The sequence below is a fragment of the Xyrauchen texanus genome, chromosome 29 (genome assembly GCF_025860055.1).
Source record: "Xyrauchen texanus isolate HMW12.3.18 chromosome 29, RBS_HiC_50CHRs, whole genome shotgun sequence".
NCBI lineage: Eukaryota > Metazoa > Chordata > Actinopteri > Cypriniformes > Catostomidae > Xyrauchen > Xyrauchen texanus.
In genome coordinates this window covers 4,887,054-4,912,030 of record NC_068304.1, presented here as the reverse complement: position 1 = coordinate 4,912,030, position 24,977 = coordinate 4,887,054, and the positions used below count along the sequence as shown (strand labels likewise).

General features: G+C 38.7%; 1 protein-coding gene across 1 annotated transcript in view; it reads right to left on the bottom strand.

Annotated features, from left to right (window-relative positions):
* LOC127622884 (homeodomain-interacting protein kinase 3-like) overlaps positions 1-24,977 on the bottom strand; it is a 115,363-nt gene that overhangs the window by 6,711 nt on the left and 83,675 nt on the right. The window contains exons 6-14 of the mRNA XM_052097014.1: positions 24,394-24,578; positions 19,999-20,155; positions 11,459-11,576; positions 11,267-11,361; positions 11,064-11,188; positions 10,745-10,912; positions 7,149-7,418; positions 6,779-6,925; positions 4,728-4,948 (exon numbers count right to left, since the gene is read on the bottom strand). Of these exons, the coding sequence (XP_051952974.1) occupies positions 4,728-4,948; positions 6,779-6,925; positions 7,149-7,418; positions 10,745-10,912; positions 11,064-11,188; positions 11,267-11,361; positions 11,459-11,576; positions 19,999-20,155; positions 24,394-24,578 (1,486 nt within the window). The remainder of the gene's footprint in view (positions 1-4,727; positions 4,949-6,778; positions 6,926-7,148; positions 7,419-10,744; positions 10,913-11,063; positions 11,189-11,266; positions 11,362-11,458; positions 11,577-19,998; positions 20,156-24,393; positions 24,579-24,977) is intronic.

Genomic DNA, 24,977 nt, shown 5'->3' with positions numbered 1-24,977 from the left:
GAAGCGTACAGTACAATTGTGCAGATGAAGACCTGCAAAATGGATGAAAGGAGGGAAGTCCCGCTTGCTAAATTTAGCAAACTCGTGTCGCCAAGCACTTAAGTGTTATTTGACTGTTGCAACTTTTTAGATTTGAAACTAGTGCATTTTTGTCAAGGTAAAACATCAAATAATGTGTTGTGGAGTGCTTTCAATATAGCACAATGTGAACAGAATGTACAAATCTACTCGTTTTTGTTATTGTTCGCAGTTTGCCAAGGAAGGTTGTAGAAATGTGCGCTAGATTTGAGTATTTTTAATCATTTTGCAGAAAGGATTCAGGACAACAGATATAGAAGATGACTGAAGTTCATGTGAAGAATAACAAGAAACCACATCATTTCAACAAACAGGACAGTAAACTGTGATTTTCTAGTTTCCATAAACACATGCTGCCATCAGGTGAGCATGGGAAACTCTTTCGTGCGATTTAGGCGCTATCACGACATTTCACACATCCAAGACAGAAATTAAAATATGGAAGTAGCCAAAACAAATCAAATAAACAATGAACATTGGCAAAAGCTTTTCTTTCTGTTGCTCTAGTGGATAATGAGTTAATACACCTGCATCACTTTTAAACTTTTCAAGATTCTCATTTTACTCTGTTCCATTTTTATCAAGTTGCACAGCTTTTGTGGCCACTTTATTTTCTACATCTGTCTGAAATGAACTGATTTTGAAATATCATATGTGTAAAGTGATTTAATTAATTATTTAAATAACTTCTGACATCACATCAAAGGTTGCAATGGCATATACAGTAGATGCTGGCCAAGAGAGGTTCACTGATACCCCGGCCAAACACTGACCCCATTTTGGTGTAAAAGGTGTAGTTGACAACCAATGCTGGGTGCTATCTGGTTAAAAAGCACTTAGTTACTGTAATCAAACTACTTTTTTAATAAAAAAAACAAAGTGTAATTCATAAAATGTAAATACTTGTAATCAGATAAGAGTTACTGACTTTGAATAATTACTTTTAAATACATTCCTTTGGCTTCAAATATTTCTAAAATAATATTATGTACAGTGCATCCAGAAAGTTTTCACAGCACTTCACTTTTTCCACATTTTTGTTATGTTACAGCCTTATTCCAAAATTGATTAAATTCATTATTTTCCTCAAAATTCTACAAACAATACCCCATAATGACAATGTGTAAGAAGTTTGTTTGAAATCTTTGCAAATTTATAAAAAATCACATGTACGTAAGTATTCACAGCCTTTGCCATGACACTCAAAATTGAGCTCAGGTGTATCCTGTTTCCACTGATCATCCTTGAGATGTTTCTACAACTTGATTGGAGTCCACCTGTGGTAAATTCAGTTGATTGGACATGATTTGGAAAGGCACACGTATGTCTATATAAGGTCCCACAGTTAACAGTGCATGTCAGAGCACAAACCAAGCCATGAAGTCCAAGGAATTGTCTTTAGACCTCCGAGACAGGATTGTATCACAGAGCTGGGGAAGGGTACAGAAAAGTTTCTGCAGCATTGAAGGTCCCAATGAGCACAGTGGCCTCCATCATCCATAAATGGAAGAAGTTTGGAACCAACAGGACTCTTCCTAGTGCTGGCCGCCCGGCCAAACTGAGCGATCAAGGGAGAAGGGCCTTAGTCATGGAGGTGACCAAGAACCCGATGGTCACTCAGACAGAGCTCCAGAGTTTCTCTGTGAAAAGAGGAGAACCTTCCAGAAGAACAACAATCTCTGCAGGACTCCACCAATAAGGCATGTATGGTAGAGCGGCCAGACGGAAGCCACTCCTCAGTAAAAGGCACGTGACAGCCTGTCTGGAGTTTGCCTAAAGGCACCTGAAGGACTCTCAGACCATGAGAAACAAAAAAGTTTACTCTTTGGCCTGAATGGCAAGCGTCATGTCTGGAGGAAACCAGGCACCGCTCATCACCTGGCCATCACCCCAGCATCATGCTGTGGGGATGTTTTTCAGGATCGAGGGAAAGATGAATGCAGCAATGTACAGAGACATCTTTGATGAAAACCTGCTCCAGAGCGCTCTGGACCTCAGATTGGGGTGGCGGTTCATCTTCCAACAGGACAACGGTCCTAAGCACACAGCCAAGATAACAAAGGGGTGGCTATGGGACAACTCTGTGAATGTCCTTGAGTGGCCCAGCCAGAGCCCAGACTTAAACCTGATTGAACATCTCTGGAGAGATCTGAAAATGGCTGTGCACCGACACTCCCCATCCAACCTGATGGAGCTTGAGAGGTCCTGTAAAGAAAAATGGGAGAAACTGCCCAAAAATAGATGTGCCACACTTTAGCATCATACACAAAAAGACTTGAGGCTGTAATTGGTGACAAAGGTGCTTCAACAAAGTATTGAGCAAAGGGTGTGAATAGTTATGTACATGTGATTTTGTTCACTTTTTATTTTTAATTAGTTTGAAAAGATTTTAAACAAACTTCTTTCACGTTGTCTTTATGAGGTATTGTTTGTAGAATTTTGAGGAAAATAATGAAATTAATCCATTTTGGAATACGGCTGTAACATAACAAAATGTGGAAAAAGTGAAGCGCTGTGAAAACTTTCCAGATGCACTGTATGTAGAAAACATTTAAAATACAAATTATATTCATACAGTGGCCAGAATAAGTATGTGAAACCTTTGGAATTAGCTGGTGTTCTGCATTAAATGGTCATAAAATGTGAAAGTCAAAAGTTAGACAAACGGTCCAGCTGCATCACCCAACTTCTACTGAGCTTCAGCTGGCACACAGCCACCCTGACATTATCCTGTAGGATATCTTGATAAACTTGGTAATTCATTTTTCCCTCTATGATGGCAAATGGTCCAGTCTCTGAAGCAGCAAAGCAGCCCCAAATCACGATGCTCCCTCTACCTCCACCGTTGGGATGATATTTTCATGTTGCTATGCGTGCCCTTTTTACGACTTACACAGTGCTGTTTGTTCTTCCTAAACAATTCTACCTTAGATGCATCAGTCCACAAAACATTTTCCCAGTAGAGTTGTGAAGTGTCATGGTGGTCTTTAGCAAATTGCAGGCATGCAGCAGTGTTTTTTTTTTTGCTTCTTTGTGTTGTCCTGCCATGGACCCCATGTCTGTTTATTGTTTTCTGTATAGTAGACTCATGAACAGAAATGTTAACCAGTTCCATTGATTCCTTCAATTCTTTAGCTGTCACTCTATGGATCTTTTTTACCTCATTGAACATTCTGCACTGTCCCCTTTGAGGCATCTTGGCTGGACGGCCACTTTTAGGGAGAGTATCCACAGTACTAAATCTTCTCCATTTACAGATAATTTGTCTAACTGTGGACAGATGAACATCTAAGCTCTTCGGGATAACTTTGTAACCCTTCCAGCTTTATACAAATAAAAATTCTTGATCGTAGGTCTTCAGAGATCACTTTTTGCGAGGCACGGTCCACGTCAGCAGATGCTTCTTGTGAATAGTAACCTCAAAATGTGTGAGTGCTTTTTATAAGTCAAAGTAGTTCTAACCCACACCTCCAGTCTCGTTTCATTAAATGGATGCCAGCTTTGCCAACTCACGACTCTAATTAGCTTTGATGTCATTAGCCTAGGGGTTCACATACATTTTCCAACCTACACTGTGAATGTTTGAATGATGTATTCGATATGTACAAGCACAGTACAATCATTTGTATATTATTAGTTCAAACATATTGTGTTTGTTCATTATTGTAACTTAGATGATTAAACCAGATTTTATGGCAAATTCCATAGGGTTCACACACTTTTACTTGCCACTGTATGTACTTGTGTTTGCATTCCTATGTGCATGACTTGCGTGCAACAATGGACAAGGAGGAAATATAGACATTATTTAGAAATTGTTCAGTGAAATTTTTTTTTAGAAATTAATTAGTAATGGGATTACTTTTTCAATGAAGTAATCAGTAGTAAAGTAATATGATTACAACTTGGCAAAAATATTTTTTTTTTCTACTGGATTACTTTTTTAGAGTAATTTACGCAACGCTGTTGACAAGACTAGAAAACAATTTAATATGGCTGACTTATTTTTTACTAGACAGGCTTTTTTTCCTGCTTGTTTGCCTTTGTTTATGGTTCCAATGAAACAGTGTCACACAGTTTTCACAAAAAAAAAGTACAAAAGAGAAGATTTGAGGAATAGTTTTCAGAGAGAATGAAACACTCCAGCCAGTGTGACCACCACTGCATCCATAATCACCTGTGACCGTGTCTGTTACCCATTAAAGACACACATTCCTCAGTCATATGACCTGAAAGTAAACAGCAGCAGTAGTGATGTTCTGACCTGAAGTGAGTAAACAATCAGTGTGTCCTTAAACTTTCAAGATTTAGCCATTACATTAACATTCAGGTCCAAAAAGTGTCATTTCTTTTTCAGAATGACTGCTATAAAGGTAAAAGTTTTCCCAAAACACAAACCCCATAGAGTTCCCATAGAGAATGTAGAACATAAAATCATTTATATCTTTTGCTCTATGTCAATGCTTTCTTCTCTCCCGGCTTACTATGCAGAGGAAACTATAAGTGAACCTTTTCCATGTTGATTCCCCGAAAAGCGTAAACACTGACTATATGGCGCTATCAAAACTTTGTTTGTTTGAGCGTCATGATCAGCCAAGCATAGGAACATCGGCATGAGTTTGGGGTGTAACTATCTGATGGCCCGTTACCTGTGCGGCCAGTGGGCTCATTGTTGTGAACCCTCATGGGCGGCACCACCATGGTGCGGACGGGCAGCTTGACAGACTCTGTCTCTGCGGCTTTCGAGTTCTGGTCGTTGTCATCAATAAACGTGCTCTCCAGAAAGGGGCTGTCCGCTCGGCTGGAGGAAACGGAGGCGGGAGAGCCGTCTACCGTATCACAGCCGCTCTCGCGCTCATCATCTGACATGCTGCACACAGAACAGAGTAGACTCATTCAGACACACTGAGCGAATGTTCAGAATGGAATAGTAGCATGCTGACTACCGTCTACTACACAGCACACACTGAATAAAGCAAAGCTATTTCTTTAAACAGTTTACAGTATGCAGTGATAAACAGTGCTATGCTACATTGTAGGAAATAACATTTAGTTTTTTATCTGATTAATCGATTAATCGTCGATTAATCGTATATCAAAATAATCGTTAGTTGTAACCCTATGTCGAATATTCACAATATACTGACTATGATTTTGCGCAATGGTGACCATATACAATTAAGCAATATCATTACATCGCAATCATTTTAATGCACCTTTTATTTGGCCACTGCATTTCTTTAAGAGCGCAGGGCTGATGATACAAGGAGCTTGTTATAATTTGAATGTAAAATGACAACAGTGTCTCAGAAAAGAAGGAAATCACAATGACTTAGACTTGTAAAAAGAAAAGCTGGAAAATGTTAAATACACACAATGCCACTGCAGTGCATGTTCTGTCAAAATAAAAGCTCCAAGTGAAATACATATGATAGAAATGCATAACTATTGTTTAAATCATATCTAATCCTCAAAATAATAGTAATTATTATTCCATATTATGTATATTATAATAATGAACCCCACAATAATAATTCTGAGTTAAATAATATTCAACTGGGTTCCAAAATATACGAAGAAGTTAATTCACAAAAATGTTTTAGTGAAAATATATTTAGGTAAATATTGCTTTTTATTTGGCTACTATGTATCATACGCACATCTAATTGAAAAAGACTGAATATGATTCTTCCTTGTGTACATTTAGTTAAAAAAAACATGTACAATATTTCTTCATTGTTTTTATGTAGATTTGAATTCAACATTTTTAATCTGCTTGACTGCAATGGCTGTTTGGTTGAAGTGTTGGTTCCTCTGACAACAAGCACACACAGTACATAACTATCTAGAGATACTGTATATCGAGTATTGTCAATTGGCTGAAAAATACTGAGATATAACTTGTGTTGCCACATCGTCCAGCCCCGTCATGTCCCCATTACATTACATGAATAATCTAAGAAAGTAAAATAAATATAGAAATAGGCAGATTAACCAGTTCTATTTTCAAGACGATGGCGAGTGGTGGCCAGCTTTCATCTCAAAAATAAATCTGGTTATTTAGCATTTTTTACATTTTCCATTGTGTAAAAAAACCAAAAAAAAAACAGGAGAAATTGAACTCTAACCCTGATGAAATACATGATCTCAAGCAGTATGCTTTGATTGTATGTTGCACATTTTAGTAAATGTAGTAGGTCATCTGTATATCCCATGCATACACATAGTACTTTAAATTTAAATTTCAAATTAGAAAGTAGCATCCCATTTGTCACTCGTCCAACTTAAATCTGGGTCACATTTACTACCAGAAGTCCATCGCATGAGATTCCCATTTAGATGACTGTATTTTGACTGTATTTTGCTGTGCAATTGTCAATGTGACTGCACCATCAGACATGAGGATGAGGAAATGCTGACCCTTTAACGTTTGTTTGTGTATGTATTTAGCTTTAGTTCAGGGGAAACATAATAGAGGAGTTTCTTTTCTTTTCATGTTAAAGCAAATGGGAATGCAAAAATAATATAAATTAGTTTAATTAATAAAAGTATCTTTGTGTTATTTACGGTAAAAATATCTAAACATCCTGAGAACAAGATACATTTACTTGAGAAGCAAAATTACATGATTTCTTTTCAGAGAAATCTAACAAACTTTAGTGTTTATGCTTATAATATGAAAAAAATGTGTGATAATGACCTGTTGGGTCTCTTGAGGGGTGAAGCTCTGGAGTGCTCTGATGCAGATGAGCTGGTGCTGAGGGTGGAGTCTGGACTGCTCAGTGAACACACTCGCTCCATATTCAGTGTGCTCTGACACGCCTCACACTCTGGACTACCCTTACATCTAAAACACACACACACGCACTTATCATCTGCTTTTATTACATGGAAAATAGCGGTGTGAACATTCTACTAGCATCTTCTTTTGTGCTCCACCAAAGTCATACAGGTTTAGAACAAATTATGATATTTTCACTTTGAGTGAACTATTTCTTTAACACCCTTTAATCTAGTGCAATCACAGTGTGCTAAAATGTGTGTGCTATCAGATGAGCATGTCAGCTCACTCTATCGAGTGTTTCTGTGCATCTGGTCCCTCCTCATCTGTTCCGCTGCTGATGCTGATGATGCTGGCCGCAGGGCTCGGAGAGTCAGCAATCACAATGCTCTGTCTCTGCGTCTGACGCTCTGCTTCTGCCTTACAGCACACAGACTCCTCCTCTGGCCCCACCTCCAACCCTGCCTCCACCTCCCCTGTGTTTTTGGCACTCTCTAGCATCTTTGGGGACTGGCATGCTGAGTTGTGGGAGTTGATGCTGTGCATGAAGTTGGTACTTCTAGGAGACAATAAAGATGGAGACATTTAAACGAATGAAAACGCAGGTGTGCACTATAAAACAACAACAAAAACACAAAGTAATCAATTATCAATTCAGTCATTTGAATGCTTAAAATTGACAAATAAATGAATATATAAATAATGTCTATTATTGTCAATAAAATGTGTTTTTGGCTGAAACATCAATTGCCTTTGCTGGAGGCCGATGTGGCTGTATTTAAGTGAGTGGCAAATTCTCAATTAAAAAGTTTCTTGTTAAAATATTTTCTAGTTATGTTTAACCCCATTCTGTCACACTGTATTCTACAGTGTTCATGTTACTGTGTGTTAACAGCTAATTAACCAATAATACTAATGAAATATATGCAATTACTTTGTAAAGCTGCTTGTACTTATACAGGTGAAACTCGAAAAATTAGAATATTGTGCAAAAGTTCATTAATTTCAGTAATTCAACTTAAAAGGTGAAACTAATATATTATATAGACTCATTACAAGCAAAGTAAGATATTTCAAGCCTTTATTTGATATAATTTTTATGATTATGGCTTACAGCTTATGAAAACCCCAAATTCACAATCTCAGAAAATTAGAATATTACATGAAATCAATAAAAAAAAAGATTTTAAATACAGAAATGTCGGCCCTCTGAAAAGTATAATCATGCATATGTACTCAGTACTTGGTTTGGGCCCCTTTTGCATTAATTACTGCCTCAATGCGCGTGGCATGGATGCTATCAGCCTGTGGCACTGCTGAGGTGTTATGGAAGACCAAGATGCTTCAATAGCGGCCTTCAGCTCTTCTGCATTGTTTGGTCTCATGTCTCTCATCTTTCTCTTGGCAATGCCCCATAGATTCTCTATGGGGTTCAGGTCAGGCGAGTTTGCTGGCCAATCAAGCACAGTAATACCATGGTCATTGAACCAGGTTTAGGTACTTTTGGCAGTGTGGGCAGGTGCCAAGTCCTGCTGGAAAATGAAGTCAGCATCTCCATAAAGCTTGTCTGCTGAAGGAAGCATGAAGTGCTCTAAAATGTCCCGGTAGACGGCTGCGTTGACTCTGGACTTAATAAAGCACAGTGGACCAACACCAGCCGATGACATGGCTCCCCAAACCAACACAGACTGTGGAAACTTCACACTGGACTTCAAGCATCTTGGATTGTGTGCCTCTCCATTCTTCCTCCAGACTCTGGGACCTTGGTTTCCAAATGAGATGCAAAATTTGCTCTCATCAGAAAAGAGGACTTTGGACCACTGAGCAACAGACCAGTTCTTTTTTTCTTTAGCCCAGGTAAGACGTTTGACATTTGAAGCCCATGTCCAGGACCCGTCTGTGTGTGGTGGCTCTTGATGCAGTAACTCCAGCCTCAGTCCACTCCTTGTGAAGCTCCCCACACATTTGAATGGCCTTTTCCTGACAATCCTCTCCAGGCTACGGTCATCCCTGCTGCTTGTGCACCTTTTTCTTCCACACTTTTCCCTTCCACTTAACTTTCTATTAATGTGCTTTGATACAGCACTTTGAGAACATCCAACTTCTTTTGCAATTACCTTTTGAGGCTTTCCCTCCTTGTGGAGGGTGTCAATGATGGTTTTCTGCACAACTGTCAGGTCAGCAGTCTTCCCCATGATTGTGAATTCAACTGAACCAGACTGAGAGACCATTTAAAGGCTCAGGAACCCTTTGCAGGTGTTTAGCTGATTAGAGTGTGACACTTTGAGCCTACAATACTGAACCTTTTCACAATATTCTAATTTTCTGAGATTCTGAATTTGGGGTTTTCATAAGCTGTAAGCCATAATCATCAAAATTATATCAAATAAAGGCTTGAAATATCTTACTTTGCTTGTAATGAGTCTATATAATATATTAGTTTCACCTTTTAAGTTGAATTACTGAAATTAATGAACTTTTGCACGATATTCTAATTTTTCGAGTTTCACCTGTATATTATTACTATAGGGATTATTAATAGTAATGTGTGTTAAAGAAATGTCAATTTATCCTTTTAATTTTAGTTCTGAAATCATACATTTATAATTGTTTTCATCATCTTTTAATAAAAAACAAAAAATATTAAAATAAATTACTTCACAATTTGAACAATAAATGTACTTTTACTGATGTTTTAAAATTGCATTTATTTGGACATTTAAAATGTCGATTAAAACAACTGGTCAATTCTCTTTAAAATGCAATTAAAAACACATCAGAGAATTATTATTTTACTGATATATTTATTAAATTAAAAAAAAAAAAAAAGTGTTTTATTAATTGCATTTTAAAATAATAATTTAAAAAAGTAAATAATATTTTTCAAATGTGTTTTTTGCGGGGATTTTAACAAGATTGCTTTAATCAACATTTTAAATGTCCAAAGAAACAAAAGTTTAAAAAATTAAAAAAATATCACTGTATTGTCAGTTTGTGAAGTAATTTATTTACATTTTTTATAAAAAACAATTATCAATTTATTAAAATGCAAGGAAATAAATCACTAATTAAACATATTACATTTTTTACAATGTATTTGTCCATTTGTAAAGTGATTTATTTCCTTTCTTAAATTTATTAATTCATAAATTAATATCTAAATTCCCTGAATTTAAAATTAAGCACTTTACAAATTAAACAATAAATGCACTTTTGTTTTTATATATACAATTTTAAAATGGACATTTTTAGACATTCAAAATGCTGATAAATGATGATAGGCAAGTGTTTAATTTTGGTCTTAAAATCTATGAAATTTAAATTATTATGCATTTAAAATGATTTCTAATTTTATTGTCATATTTACATATATACATTTTCAAACTTTTTTTAATTGTCAATTTACTGGTAAATTTGTAAAACTATTTATTTATTTACATTTATATTTTGGAATTATTTGATAATTTATTATTATTATTTTTGCCAATGTCTACTAAAAATGTAAATAAAAACATCTCTTTACAAGTCGACCATGAATTCATGGACACAAATATGTTGAAAAATATCTCAAACAACATTTGTCTTTGCTGACAGTGATTTTGTATCAAAAGGGCGTGTCTTAATGTCAAAGTGCATCGGTTGCTTCTACGTGACCAACTGTCCACTGACATTTTTGACCTCAAATTGCAAATAAATCAGAAAAAGCATTTGGTAAATAATTTTTAAAGGGGACTAGATACTATTAAATTATTTTATTGTTATATTTTACTTCGGTTTTAATTTTCAAATGTCCATTTATTGGTCATTTTGAATTAATATAATTGGTTTCTTCATTTTTTTCAGTGGCACAAGTTGCTAGTGTTCAGATATGACGTGTTGATGAACCTGTTTGAAGATGGTTTATTTCTCTTGTTAGCTGCTGGCTGTGGCCACACCACATGAGCTATGCCAATGCTGATTGGTTGGTGAGCAGACAGGGTCATCGGGTTTGTTAGCAGTGGCTGGGGGTGGGGCATCATCGAGCTGTAATGGTTGCCATGTGAATGAACTTTCCTGCAAAAGATGGAGAGAAACAAAGTGAGACTTCATTGAGGAGGAAAGTGCATAAAGAAAGTTGACTTGTGCAACGTGTTACAAAATCTGAAGAACTGAGAGATAAATATAGCAGAGCAAACACAATGACGGAGCGGTTCTCTGCACGCACCCCCAGTCTGATAATCTCTGTGGACCTGCCGCTGTATCTGAGGCCAGTGTCGCTGCAGAGGGGGCCACTGTGGTCACCTGTGGCCAGGCGGGCACCAGGATCTGCTGAGCACGATTCGTCCACGTCTGCTGTGGAAAAGACATTTGTGATTAAATGTGTTCAACTGTTAACACTTCAAAACCCATGTTTAATGTTGTGTTTACCTGTGTAATGAGGCCTGGTCTAATCTGGAGAGGTTGAATGGCAGAGTGGCTGCGCACTGAGAAGCCCGCTGGCTTATTGGGGTTGGGAGGAATACCTGTCACACCACAGACAAGGACAAAACGAGTAACCAAAATGTGACAAGATGAAACGTAGCGGTAATATTTGATCTGATATGACTGAAAGTGCAGTACCTTGTATGGTGGGGGGGCAGAGAATCAGTGCCTGCTGGAAAGAGTCACCAAACTGAGCACTTCCTGTCTGGAGCGGTATCCCAGGATGCATCACTGATGGGGCTGATGAGGCTAAAGCCTTCACGAATAGAAAAAGAGAAAAGGATGAAAGTTATTTACAACATAAAGTTAATTTCGTTTCCCATGACCATTTCCACCCTCGTTCTGACCCTTGAGGCCGATTTTTACTTCTGCGTTGAACCCACGCTGTAGCCTGACGAACATCTCCAAAAAAATGTAACTGCACGTTGCGTCTACTCACACCAAAAGAGTGATTGGTCTACTTTGTAACCAGAGATCGTCTCCAAGGATCATGACATTTTTTCCGAGGTTATTTTAAGATCTACGCATCATATCACAATATATTTGGGCTGGTTTTAATCAGGAGCACCTGGTGTTTTTATAATCTGATTAAGTTTCATGAAGTTGCAATGTGACAAAAAAGCAACATCTGTTTACAACTTACAAACACTGACCTTTGCCTAAAAAATTAAATTAATACAAATTAAATGTATTCAAGTTTTATTAAAGGGCTAGTAAATTCACTCATCTCTTACTCACCCTCATGCCATTCCAGACATGTATGGCTTTCTTTCTTTTCCAGAACACAACCAATGATTTTTAGAAGAATATTTCAGCTCTGTAGGTCCATACAATGCAAGTGAATGGTGACCAGAACGTTAAAGCTACAAAAGCACATAAAGCCATCATAAAAGTAATCCATATGACTCCAGTGGTTAAATCTATGTCTTCAGAAACTATGTGATAGGCTTGGGTGAGAAACAGATCAATATTAAAAAAAATTGTTTTTTAACTATAATTCTCCACGTTCACTTTCAAATTCTCCTTTTGTTTTCGCGGTGTGAGTAAAAGATGACAGAACTTTCATTTTTGAGTGAACTATCCCTTTACTTTAGTTTTATTAATTATTATGCAACTCAACTCAATGGAATTTTGTTAAAAAATGCATTCATCTTTAAACACAGGCCAACATATTTTTTAGTGTCCGTGACCGTAACACTTTCTATGAAGCCTGTATTTATAATGCATTAAAATGTATGCCTAATGCCTTGTAATAAACATTCTTGTGACTTCATACATTATCAGAATGCAAATGAGTAAAAGTGCCAGTGCCTAGCCTTTAGTAGAGCTTTACTTTGTGCATTTATGAGTGTTTCCTCTGAGGCCAATGTTCCTTTTAATGTTTGCAAGTTTAAGCTGACAACTCTTTTACATCTGAAATAATTTTATGTGGCTGTGTTGATTTGATGAAATATTTTATTTTCTAACTATCACAATAAAAGTGTGTCTTCTAATCGTTTCATAATATCTTATGGCTGTTTAAAGAAGACGTACTCTAGCTTTAATTACTTTATTTAAAAACAGATAAATGCCACTTATAAATGATTATGACCACATTATAAATCCTTTTGGATGTTTGCAAGAAGATTTTGCATTTGTCATTTGACTTAAAGCAGTAAAAGAACTCGAGGAAATCGAGGAACACCGGTATTACCGCTGGTTGGACGCTAGGTGGTACTATGGGATAATTTTCGGTAAACATGGTTAGGGTTAAGCTTACACAATAAAGCAAGACACCTTGATTTCAAACTTTGAACTTTTTTATTTATTTTAACTAAAAGTTCAAATGAAACAGGAAAAAAAAATAAGTGCATTTAAAATGTGTTCAACTTTTTGAAGATGGCTTTACAACATTTGTGAACATCTCTCTGGCAAAGACGAGCTTCATCTGTGCATTCTCTACCAGTCGGGTATTTCGTTATCCAGGAAAATATCTCATGTGTGTGAATACATTTGTTTTGTTCCCTCATTCACGATATATAGATCCAATTGCATTGGAAACCTCTGGGCTGAGGGATTAGTAAATATTCTTGCTTTATTGATTTTGCATTGAAAATTAAATAAATTATTTAAAAACGAAAAACATAAATCAAATACATTTCTAAATTCAAATTGCAATCCAAACTAAACAAAAAAGCAAATAAATAAATAATAAAGTGATAAAATAATATTTAAACTTTCCATTTACAGTCGGGCAAGAGTCCATGCAGGCAGAAAATTACTTACACAAATGAAGACATAAAAACAATTATAAATGTAAAAAAAATAATAACAATGATGATAATAATCACTGAAATATAAATCATGGTTCGAGGTCAATGTGTTTTTGTATTATTTGACATAGTTTGTATTATTTTACAGGCTGCAGAGTTGCGTTCACAATAAGCTGCTCTGTGGAAATAAAGTGAACTGAACTTAAAGCACCTCCTGAACTGAGATGTCTGAGGTCATTTGCAGCACTCATAAACATTTTTAATCGGAAGGCAGAAACAAAGTGTGAGATCCTTAGATGCGTGTGTTCCACGAGACTGCACGCCTCCGTATCAGCGCGTCATATATGCACATATATGGCTTTTCTGTCATCTGTACTTAATAATGTAATAAAGTGTGTTTCTTCAAGCGCGTGTCTTTGTGTCTACAGGCAAATTATTTGTAATATTAATTTGATAATAATAATTGTCTAATAGTAATAATAATTTAATAGATTAATGGAATTATTGGCGATCACTCTGACCATCATTGACCCAGAGATCATCATCTGTCGGCTCAACCCGAATGTGCATTTCTCTCTATAAATTAACTAAATGTTTTCCGACACATTCAGGATCATTACAGCTTTTGCCGGTGTCGCTGTGGCTGGCTTCATGCGTGTGCTTGTAAAAATGATATTTGAAAGGTTCATTATTACGGTTTAGTATTTCTCTGTAATGTAGAACAGTGTTAGCAATGTTACTGATAACGTTCATTCTCAGCCCTGGAACTCAAACCATTTTCTGATACTAGTGTTTTTCCTTGAAGCCTAAACACAGCCAATCACCAGCACTTTTAGATTTGGGCACATCTAGCATGCTACATGCTTATCACTGACGTTGACGAGATTAACTCCTTAGGTATCGAAATTTGATACCAAACGACAAGACATTTTTCGATATTCGATTGTATAGAGGCAATTTGGTCGGTGCTTATTTGCGAGACAATACAACATATTATAAGGTTTATTATAAGGTAGTATGCATACATTATAATTAGTGCCTGACTGATATATCGGTCGGCCAATATAAGCCTTTCACCGATATATTGTATTGGCGTATATGTTTACCGATATGCGCAGGTATGAAAACTGTTTTTAGAAAATATAATGCAGAAAACAATGCTTTAGAATTGGTGTCATTACGTAGTTTGTCCAGCAGAGCGCGCTCTGACGCCACTATTTACAGAGCTGACTCTGAACTGATGGTGGTTCTTCAGAAAGAGTTGAGCGGTGTCTTCTCGGTAAGTTGCTAAATAGCTTGTGAAATACATACAAGAATGTTAATAAACAATGACCCCATAATTTTCCCATTTCAATATAAGTTAACCCTGACAACCATGTCACTCATGTCTGTTTGCTGTTATCCAGCTATAGTTTGTCAGTGCAGTCAGTAATGTAGCAGATTGAAAGGTAAACACCAGAGCATCTTTTTGCAGCTCAACAGACAACGGATTGTGGATTGTGTCTGTTGAGTGTTGATTTCACACTACGTTGTTACCTAGTTGGTGAGACACAATGCAGAAAAGTAAATAAAGTCATCTTTTGCTCTCCATGACAATGAGATCATAGCTAACTAGCTAACCACGTAGCTACTTTAATTGCTTGTCAGCTGAGTGGAAGCTAATGTGTAAACATGTATTTACCAAGTTTTGTTCAGGATTCACAGTTTGGTACCCCCTTAAAAACGAACAATTCCAGTCATTGCATTTATAAAATTTCATATTTAAAAGTCTGGTTTTCCACCGTTGAAAGTTTCCCCTGAACTTGTATTTATTTTAATGGTCAGCATTTGACTGATACTGGACATACAGTACTGATGTTTATTTAGCTATTTATTGTATTTGTATTTATTCTTTATTTTCTCATTGTTCATTTATTTATTTGTTGACCATATATAATAATAATGTGACATTTTCTGTGATAACTTCTGAGTACCTTTGCATAGTCATATCAATGCAAATTCGAAGAACAATCCACATAGAGAAGGTCTGTGTTCATTCCAGCTCAAAAATGAACTATTATCGGTCACCATATCAGTGAATTTTCCCCCTCTAAAATTGGTATCGGTCTCAAAAAAAAGGCTCTAATTATAATGCATCAAGAACACCCTTATAATGCATTATAAATACAGGCTTCATAGAAAGTGTTATGATTCTACTCAGGATCTTTCCAGTCTGTATGATGTTTTGACAGTATGTTTGTCAGTGGGGTGCACATAAAAAAGTCATGGTTCATGTTATAAAAAAGGAACACTTCTAATTTGTCAGCAAATTAAAAAGCACCTGTTAAGAGTTGTTTATAGCCTATACAGTATGCATTGTAAGGTCCAGCTTAAAAGTCTAAGCTTTAAAAGGTTGGACTAAGCTTTTATAAATCTAAGTTTTACAACATGTGTTACTCAAGCGAGAAGTTATTTTTTTAATACGATGATTTATTTTTTCTAAAAGTATGTCAAAATGTGTATTGATTATTTATTTAGCAACTCAAGAGCAATTATACAGTATTTGCCCAACTTATTATCTCTGCATGACAGACAACATGTATAATAAATAATATGTACCTAAATCTCAACATGTTCACATACTTTGATGAACTTATTTTGAATGCTACAATAGTTTAATAAATACTTCTGAATCCATTAAATACATTGCTGCCGTTTATTTACAACATGTAATAGTATTTGAGAAAGGAAGGCATTTTCTCTCAACACACAAGCACTTTGTCTGTGTACTTGCAGAATGATGCAAAGCATAAATGCAAATTACAGCGTAGGTTTGACGTCAAAGTATATACTGGCCTTTTGAAATGAAACAGGCTACTGTACCTTTAAAGAGTTTTATATGTAAATGACCTCTCTTATGATTGACTAGGGTAGCCTACATGTTGCACAGTTCACACTGCTGTTCATCAGGGCGGGTCAATCCCGTTTTACAGTTTAGTCTTTAAAGTTTTAGATGAATACGTGTACATACTATGGAATATTAAACTCTTATTTAAAAAGAGCATGGAAAATACGGTTTTTAATGACATTTCCCCTTTAAGCAGAAAGAGGGAACATCAAGTTTAAAAATGTACAGTTGTTGAGCTAACATTGGTGAAGCTTAAGCCATTCTAGAAAAATGGTTCAGTAGTTGCTAAATATGAATGCTTCTATGGATAGCCATTGAAGTGCACTGCATCCAGATGTCCTATTGGTGGCGACAGTGCACTAACAGATAGAGTGTTGTGGGAAAAAGATGCACATGCTCAAAAACAAAGAAAAAAAGATCTGCCTTTGGATCATAAATCAAACAACCATAAAGTGTGATTAATGAATAACAGCAAGTGTGCTTTAGCAACGAGAATGTGACCAAAGGGCGTGAATGTCCTCTAAGTAAGACACTGGCCAAAGCCATGGATTCAATAACAACCTTTAGCAGCTAAACGTGAACAGCTGACCGCCCCACTTCCTTTAATACAATCTAACAGTTAACAAAATACACTTCTACGAATCAGGTGTAAATGGGTAGACTTTCTTTCTTCTGAGGAACACAAAAGGAGATGTTAGGAAGAATAATAGCCTCAGTCACCATTTACTTTCACAGAGTGGAAAAAAGATGCAATGAAAGTGAATGGTGACTGAGGCTACTATTCTTCCTAACATCTCCTTAGATAGTCAAATGGGTTTGAAAGACATTCTAACAAAACTGATATTGAGGAAATTAAGACAGAATTAGCATTTTTGAGTGAACTATCCCTTTAAAGAGGGCCATATTTATACGATTGATCAATCGTGCAATATATTACAATATATTACATAAAAGGCCAGTGACAATGCATTTAAAATATCTGTGTGTGTGTGTGTGTGTGTGTGTGTGTGTGTGTGTGTGTGTGTGTGTGTGTGTGTGTGTGTGTGTGTGTGTGTGTGTGTGCATAAGTCAGGTCAGTATGCTGTGCTAAGAAAGTATTTCTGCCGTGTCTCTCCTTGGAAACCGAATGCTCACTCCACGTTGCCATGATGTCAGCCGTGTTGCCGTGACAACGGCGGTAAGGCAATAAGGCAACAAATTTGTGAGATTTAAAAAAAGGCTACAATGTACTCAATCTCATACAGCAACACACACTCACTCTAATGTACGTAATGAAGAAACACGTCTGTCTGACAGCCTGTTTTAGGGGTCAAACATGTATTGAAGTTTATTATAATGTATTGAGAGCAGAGGCAGCGTGTTGACACGTTCAGTGACGGGCCAATCATCACCTGCTCTGAATGCAGCGCATCATATTGTGAGGAATGAGTTAACGTGACGATCAACACATTTATAATTTAAAAGCACTAAACAGCCAAAAAGGGAAAAGTCTTAAACTAAAGGGCAAACGATCTGACAGCATCTGATGCAGCACATGGTGAAAGGTCGGGTTGCACTGCTAAAGTACATTTTCTTAAATCAGTATGTTTGTCTTGTTTTCCAGTAAATACAGCTAAACAGTCTTAAAACAAGATTCTGTTCCTTTAGAGGAAAGTTGCAGAAGATATTAAGGCTAGTTTTCAGAGACTCTTGAACCAAGTTTGTCTTTTCTTTTTTCTTGTTTTAAGCACAAATCTAGAGAGCCCCTTAAATGACAGCGAGGGGATGCATTTTCTGAAATATTTGTATATTTCTTTGAAATACATTTTGCGTTACCTCACAATTATTTTAGGTTCGCAATAATTGTATCCATCCTATATTACAATGAACCATGTGTTTACTACAGTAAGTAACCATAGTAAACATGGCATCTGAGTACAATTATAATAAATCACAAAACTGACCATTGTTTTAATACAGTTACCATATATTAACCATGATATCTGTAGTAAAACCACAGGAAAACATAAATTGTTTGTGGCATGAACTGTGGTACATGTACCACAAATTAACCATGGTGTTACTACAGTAAAATTAAGATCTGTTATTTTTATTTGGAAGAATAATTATGATTTTTATTCCAATAGTTTTGGTTTTCCTGCATTATTACTATGTTTTTACCACAAACAGTGTTGCCGATAAGGAATGTTGCTATACATATTGTCATTAACATCTGACGCGTTCAGCAGGAGACACGGATATAAACATAGAGACGGGATGCAACAGCGAAAGCAAAAGCCACTGGGGCAGCGTACGTTGATGGAAGAACTGTCCGACTGGACTGGGGATGGAGTTTGAGATGAATATGTCTACATACTGTGGTATAAACTGGAGAGGGGCCGGCTGAAAATGTTTTGTACAAGGCCAATGAATTTCTGAAATATGGTTACTGTAAAACTACTACTGTAACTGCTTTTCAACAATTAGCATAGTTGAACTATAGTTACTGTAGTAAAACCATGGTCAATTCTGTGCTTGTTACAAAACGTATTGTAAGGGGAAAACAAATTTAAATAAAAAAAATAAATAAATCCCCTCCATGTCCTTTAAGGGGCTCCATACAAATCTAACACAATTATTGAGATTTATGCTTAAAACAAGTAGAAATAAAATACAGAATTTTATTAGCACTACTATGAAATACATAGACCCAACAATATGCAAAATGATACATACAATACACCTCTGTGTTGTAGGGGATGTGTGTGTATGTGGGTAGGGGTCAGGATATGGATATATTTGTGAGTTTGAATTAATGTGTTGTAATGTATGTTGCATAATAAGAAAATCAATAAAAATATTTGAATAATATCTCTGTTGCAAGTGAATCCGTATTTACTGACTGTCAAATCTACAGCAAAATACTGTAGAACTTGATTGGACGCACTGTAGGGAATTCAAAGGAATTGAATCATTCTGGTGCACTGCCGAGATTTGACTCTCTAGTATCCTTAAGTTTAGGGGTTAGGTGAGGGGATGGGCTTTATGGGGAGGGACCAATGAGGTTAGGGTGAGGGGAGGGCTTTAGGGATAAGGGCAAGAAGTTAGCAGGGAGCCAGAATCTGGCAGGGGGTCAGATTTCAGCACAAAACCGGTTCTGAATACTTATAACAATTCAAGTACCTTTAGGGTTCCATTAACAATACTTTATTATTTTTGAGGAAGAATTGACCCTTTGCTAAGCTTGCCCCCCTTGGCTTGTGTTGCTCTCTCTGACAAACTTTACAGCACTTCTCATAGGAATGAATGTGAGATTGCCGTGAACGACGGTTCTTAGTTACCAAATCTAACGCACAGCCTTTGATGTCAACATAAAAAAAAAGAAAAAAAGAAATTTCTCTTCTCTCTTAAAAATTTATTTATTAGTCTATCCCTACTTTTCATATGGTTAATTGCATTTAATTATTTGCATTTAGCATAATTTTTCCCTGCTGCTTGCAACACACCAGTTGAAAACCACTAATCGAACGATCCATACAGTAATGTCGATGTTTCCGTACCTGAGAGTGAATGCTGGGCATCTTGCAGAAGGGCAGGGTCAGGCTGGGTGCTGCGCTGCTGTTTGGGACCGTTCTGACAAATGGAGGCTTGGTCCGGCTGTCATATCCACCTGGGCGCGAGCAGCACACATCCATGATGTGAAAACCCGATTTAACGCTGCAATAAAACAGAGAAGAGACTTAAGGCGTGATCACATTTACCTTTGCATGGTGAAATGATGTGGGCGAAGAAGGTGTGGGTGGGTGTTTAGCGCGTGTCAAACAAGCCAAGCAGCCTATTTTTAAAGCTGCACTTTATACTTTGGGAGAGTAAAGCTGTTGAAAAAGCTGAACAAAACTTGCCGCTATCTTTTTGTGTTGTGAATATTCAGTGCAGCTTTATAGGAAGCCCCGCCCACACAGAGGTCTCTGCCAAATCAACCAACTTCCTATTAGTTAATGGGTAAAATTCAAGTCAAGTCAAGTGTCAAGTGGTTTTTATTGTCGTTTCAACCATATACAGTTAGTACAGTACACAGCAAAACAAGACAACGTTCCTCCAGGACCATGGTGCTACATAAAAACAACAAAGGACCAACACAGGACCACATGAGACAACACAACGAAATAAAATACCTATATAAAAAACCCTACATATACCTATATAAAGTGCACGTGCAAACATGTGCAAAAAGTACAGGACAGTACAACAAATTTCTGACAATGAACAGGACAATAGACAGTGCAGCGCCGACCAGTACTCAGTAGTGCAAAAAGATGACAGTTTCTAAAAATGTAAACATAACATACTATGAGATAATGTTCTATGCACATAGCAGTTATTGAGGTAGCAGACAGTTATAAAGTGACAGTAATTAAAGTGCAACTCAGGACACATGTGTGTCAAACCAGTCTCTGAGTATTGAGGAGTCTGATGGCTTGGGGAAGAAGCTGTTACACAGTCTGGCCGTGAGGGCCCGAATGCTTCGGTACCTCTTGCCAGACGGGAGGAGGGTAAAGAGTTTGTGTGAGGGGTGTGTGGGGTCAGTCCACAATGCTGGTTGCTTTGTGGATACAGTGTTTTTTGTAAATGTCTTTGATGGAGGGAAGAGAGACCCCAATGATCTTCTCCGCTGTCCTCACTATCCTCTGCAGGGCTTTGCGGTCCGAAACGGTGCAAGTCCCAAACCAGGCAGTGATGCAGCTGCTCAGGATGCTCTCAATAGTCCCTCTATAGAATGTAGTGAGGATGGGGGTTGGGAGATGTGCTTTCCTCAGCCTTCGAAGAAAGTAGAGACGCTGCTGGGCTTTCTTGGTGATAGAGCTGGTGTTGAGGGACCAGGTGAGGTTCTCCGCCAAGTGAACACCAAGGAATTTGGTGCTTTGACGATCTCCACAGAGGAGCCGTCGATGTTCAGCGGAGTGTGTTCACCTTGTGCTCTCCTAAAGTCAACAACCATCTCTTTTGTTTTGTCGACATTCAGGGACAGGTTGTTGGCTCTACACCAGTTCGTCAGCCGCTGCACCTCCTCTCTGTATGCTGACTCGTCGTTCTTGCTGATGAGACCCACCACGGTCGTGTCATCGGCGAACTTGATGATGTGATTCGAGCTGTGCATTGCTGCACAGTCGTGGAGTCAGCAGAGTGAACAGCAGTGGACTGAGCACACAGCCCTGGGGGCCCCAGTGCTCAGTGTGGTGGTGGTGGAGATGCTGTTCCCGATCCGGACTGACTGAGGTCTCCCAGTCAGGAAGTCCAGGATCCAGTTGCAGAGGGAGGTGTCCAGGCCCAGCAGGTTCAGCTTTCCAATCAGGTGCTGGGGAATGATTGTGTTGAATGCTGAGCTGAAATCTATGAACAGCATTCGAACGTATGAGTCCTTATTGTCTAGGTGGGTGAGGGCCAGATGGAGGGTTGTGGTGATGGCATCGTCCGTTGAACGGTTTGAACCATACGCAAACTGCAGTGGGTCTAGTGAGGGGGGCAGCTGGGTCTTAATCTGCCTCATGACGAGCCTCTCGAAGCACTTCATGATGATGGGTGTAAGTGCGACGGGATGGTAGTCATTGAGGCAGGACACTGAAGAATTCTTTGGCATGGGGATGATGGTGGTGGCCTTGAAGCACGTTGGAACGACGGCGCTGCTCAGAGAGATGTTGAAGATGTCGGTAAGAACATCTGCTAGCTGGTCTGCACATCCTCTGAGCACTCTGCCAGGAATGTTGTTTGGTCCAGCAGCCTTCCGTGGTTTGACTCTACGTAGAGTTTTCCTCACATCTGCCGTGGTAAGACAGAGCACCTGGTCGTTTGGAGGAGGGGTGGACTTCCTCGCCATCACATCGTTCTGCACTTCAAACCGAGCGTAGAAGTCGTTCAGCGCATCTGGAAGGGAGGCATCTTTGTCACAGGCAACTGATGTTGTCCTGTAGTTGGTGATGGCCTGGATGCCCTGCCACATGCGCCGCGTGTCACCGCTGTCCTGGAAGTGACTGTGGATTCTCTGGGCGTAGCGCGCTTTGCCTCTCTGATTGCCCGTGACAGTTTGGCCCTAGCTGTTCTTAGGGCTGCCTTATCGCCTGCTCTGAAGGCGGAGTCTCGGACCTCAGCAGCGTGCGCACCTCCGCAGTCATCCACGGCTTCTGGTTGGAGCGTGTGGTGATGGTCTTGGAGAAAGTGACATCATCAATGCACTTGCTGATGTAGCTGGTCACTGATGCTGTGAATTCCTCCAAGTTGGTAGAATCGCCATATGTTGCAGCCTCCCTGAACATGTGCCAGTCAGTACACTCAAAACAGTCCTGAAGAGCAGAGATGGCTCCTGCTGGCCAGGTTTTCACCTGCTTCTGATGCGGTTTTGTGCGTCTGACGAGCGGTCTGTATGCTGAATTAACATAACAGAGATGTGGTCTGAGTAGTCGAGGTGGGGCGGGGCTCCGCACCGCACGCTTCGGGATGTTTGTGTAAACAAGATCAAGCCGTTCAGCCCCTCTCATGCAAAGTCCACATACTGATGGAATTTAGGGAGCACTGTCTTGAGATTTGCACGGTTGAAATCTCCGGCGACAATAAACAGTCCGTCGGGGTGAGCGTTCTGCAGTTCGCTCATAGCCCCATACAGTTCACAGAGCGCTTCCTTAGAGTTAGCGCTGGGGGGAATGTAAACTCCAGTTATGCAAACAGTGGTGAATTCCCGTGGTAGATAAAAAGGTCTGCATCTAACAGTCACAAGCTCCAACAGCGATGAACAGTAACTAGAGACTAGCATAGAGTTCTTGCACCATTCTGTGTTGATGTAAACACACAAGCCACCACCGCGAGTCTTACCGCAGAGAGCTGTATTTCTGTCGGCACGAAACGAGGCGAGCCCGTCTAGCTGAATGGCGGCATCCGAACTCTGTCGCTGAGCCACGTCTCCGTGAAAACAAAGACGCAGCAGTCTCTAAACTCACGCTGCGTAGCCTGCTGGAGTCGGATATAGTCCAGTTTATTGTCCAGGGAGCAAACATTTGAGAGCAGGATAGACGGGAGAGCCGGCCGGCTAGGGTATGTTTTTAGCCTAGCATGGAACCCCGCCCTCTTTCCGCGCTTCCGCTTTCTCGCACACAGCTTACGACGTCCTCTCCCCCGGCCACCGGCATCAGGCGACGCCGAGGGCTGGAGGCCTGGTCTCCGCAGCAAGCCGAGTACGCGTAGTGCCTCCTGCAGGTCATCATGCAGCTTGGTTTTTGCATGAGTCTTATATTTCAGTAGTGTCTAGCGATGGTAGACACGAACACCGGTTGCTCCGATGTCCATGTGTTGCAAAAGTCTGGCTTTTTTAACAAAAATAGCACCATTGTGGATCCGGAGTGGCCGCTGCGTGCTACCGCGCCGCCATCTTGGATCAATCGCCAGTCAAAGTCCACCAAAGTTGAACTCCATGCATAATAATGGCAACTGGAAGCCAATCTCACAAAACTCATGATCGCACGGATTCCCATTTACTGTATTTCACCCGAATTACGCTGTGCGAATGTAAACATGACACGCCTTTAAAAACATAACAGTGCAATTTGAGTCAATCGTCCTTGAAGTGTCAATAACATCAATCTCGATCACAACACAAGAGGACAGCACTAAATAGTACAGTTGTAAATGGGGTCCAAAATGTTGTCATCAGATGACTCATACCATGTTCTTTGGTGGTCACAAAGCACATGTGATTATATTACATTTGCAATTTAAATGCTACATCTGGTCAAAAATTCAAAGGGCCTCCTACTCACCAGTCAATAATCAACTGCACCAAATCGAGGGTTTACATTTTTCTAGTTACATGCAAAAAAAAAAAAAACAAAACTGTCCGCTCATATATGTGCACAAATACCAGGTGTAATCTGGGCCATAAACATGACTGGGAGTGAAATGCTGCTCACTGGTTGCTGTGGGGGAAGTCCAGCAGGTGCTGCATGGTGACAAAGGGATGCGTGAGAGCGTCACTCGGGGTGATTCTTTCCTCTGCGTCGATCAACAACATCCTCTTCAGCAAAGCTGCAAACTCTGCACGGTCCACCTTCTCTGCCAACAAATCACAGCCTTCTAGATTCATCACGAGATTCACCTATGAGACATAAACCACAGGATAGTTACTCAACAGTTAGTTACCCGAGCAGTCAAATGAACTATGAAAATTAATTTAGCAAATTTTGCATACAAGTCTAAACTTTCTCCCAAGTCAAAAAAAAACATATATATATATATATATATATATATATATATATATATATATATATATATATATATATATATATATATATATAACATTTTCAAAACCAAACACATTCTTGGGGTTAAAGCTAGTCTCAACGACAACGACTGAATCAGAACATTTTGTTTTTCTCTACATGTTTTAAAAGGATAGTTGACCCAAGAGAGAAAATTGTCTCATCATTTACTCACCCTCATGGCATCCCAGATGTGAATTACTTTCTTTCTTCCGCTGAACTCTATCTAGAATATT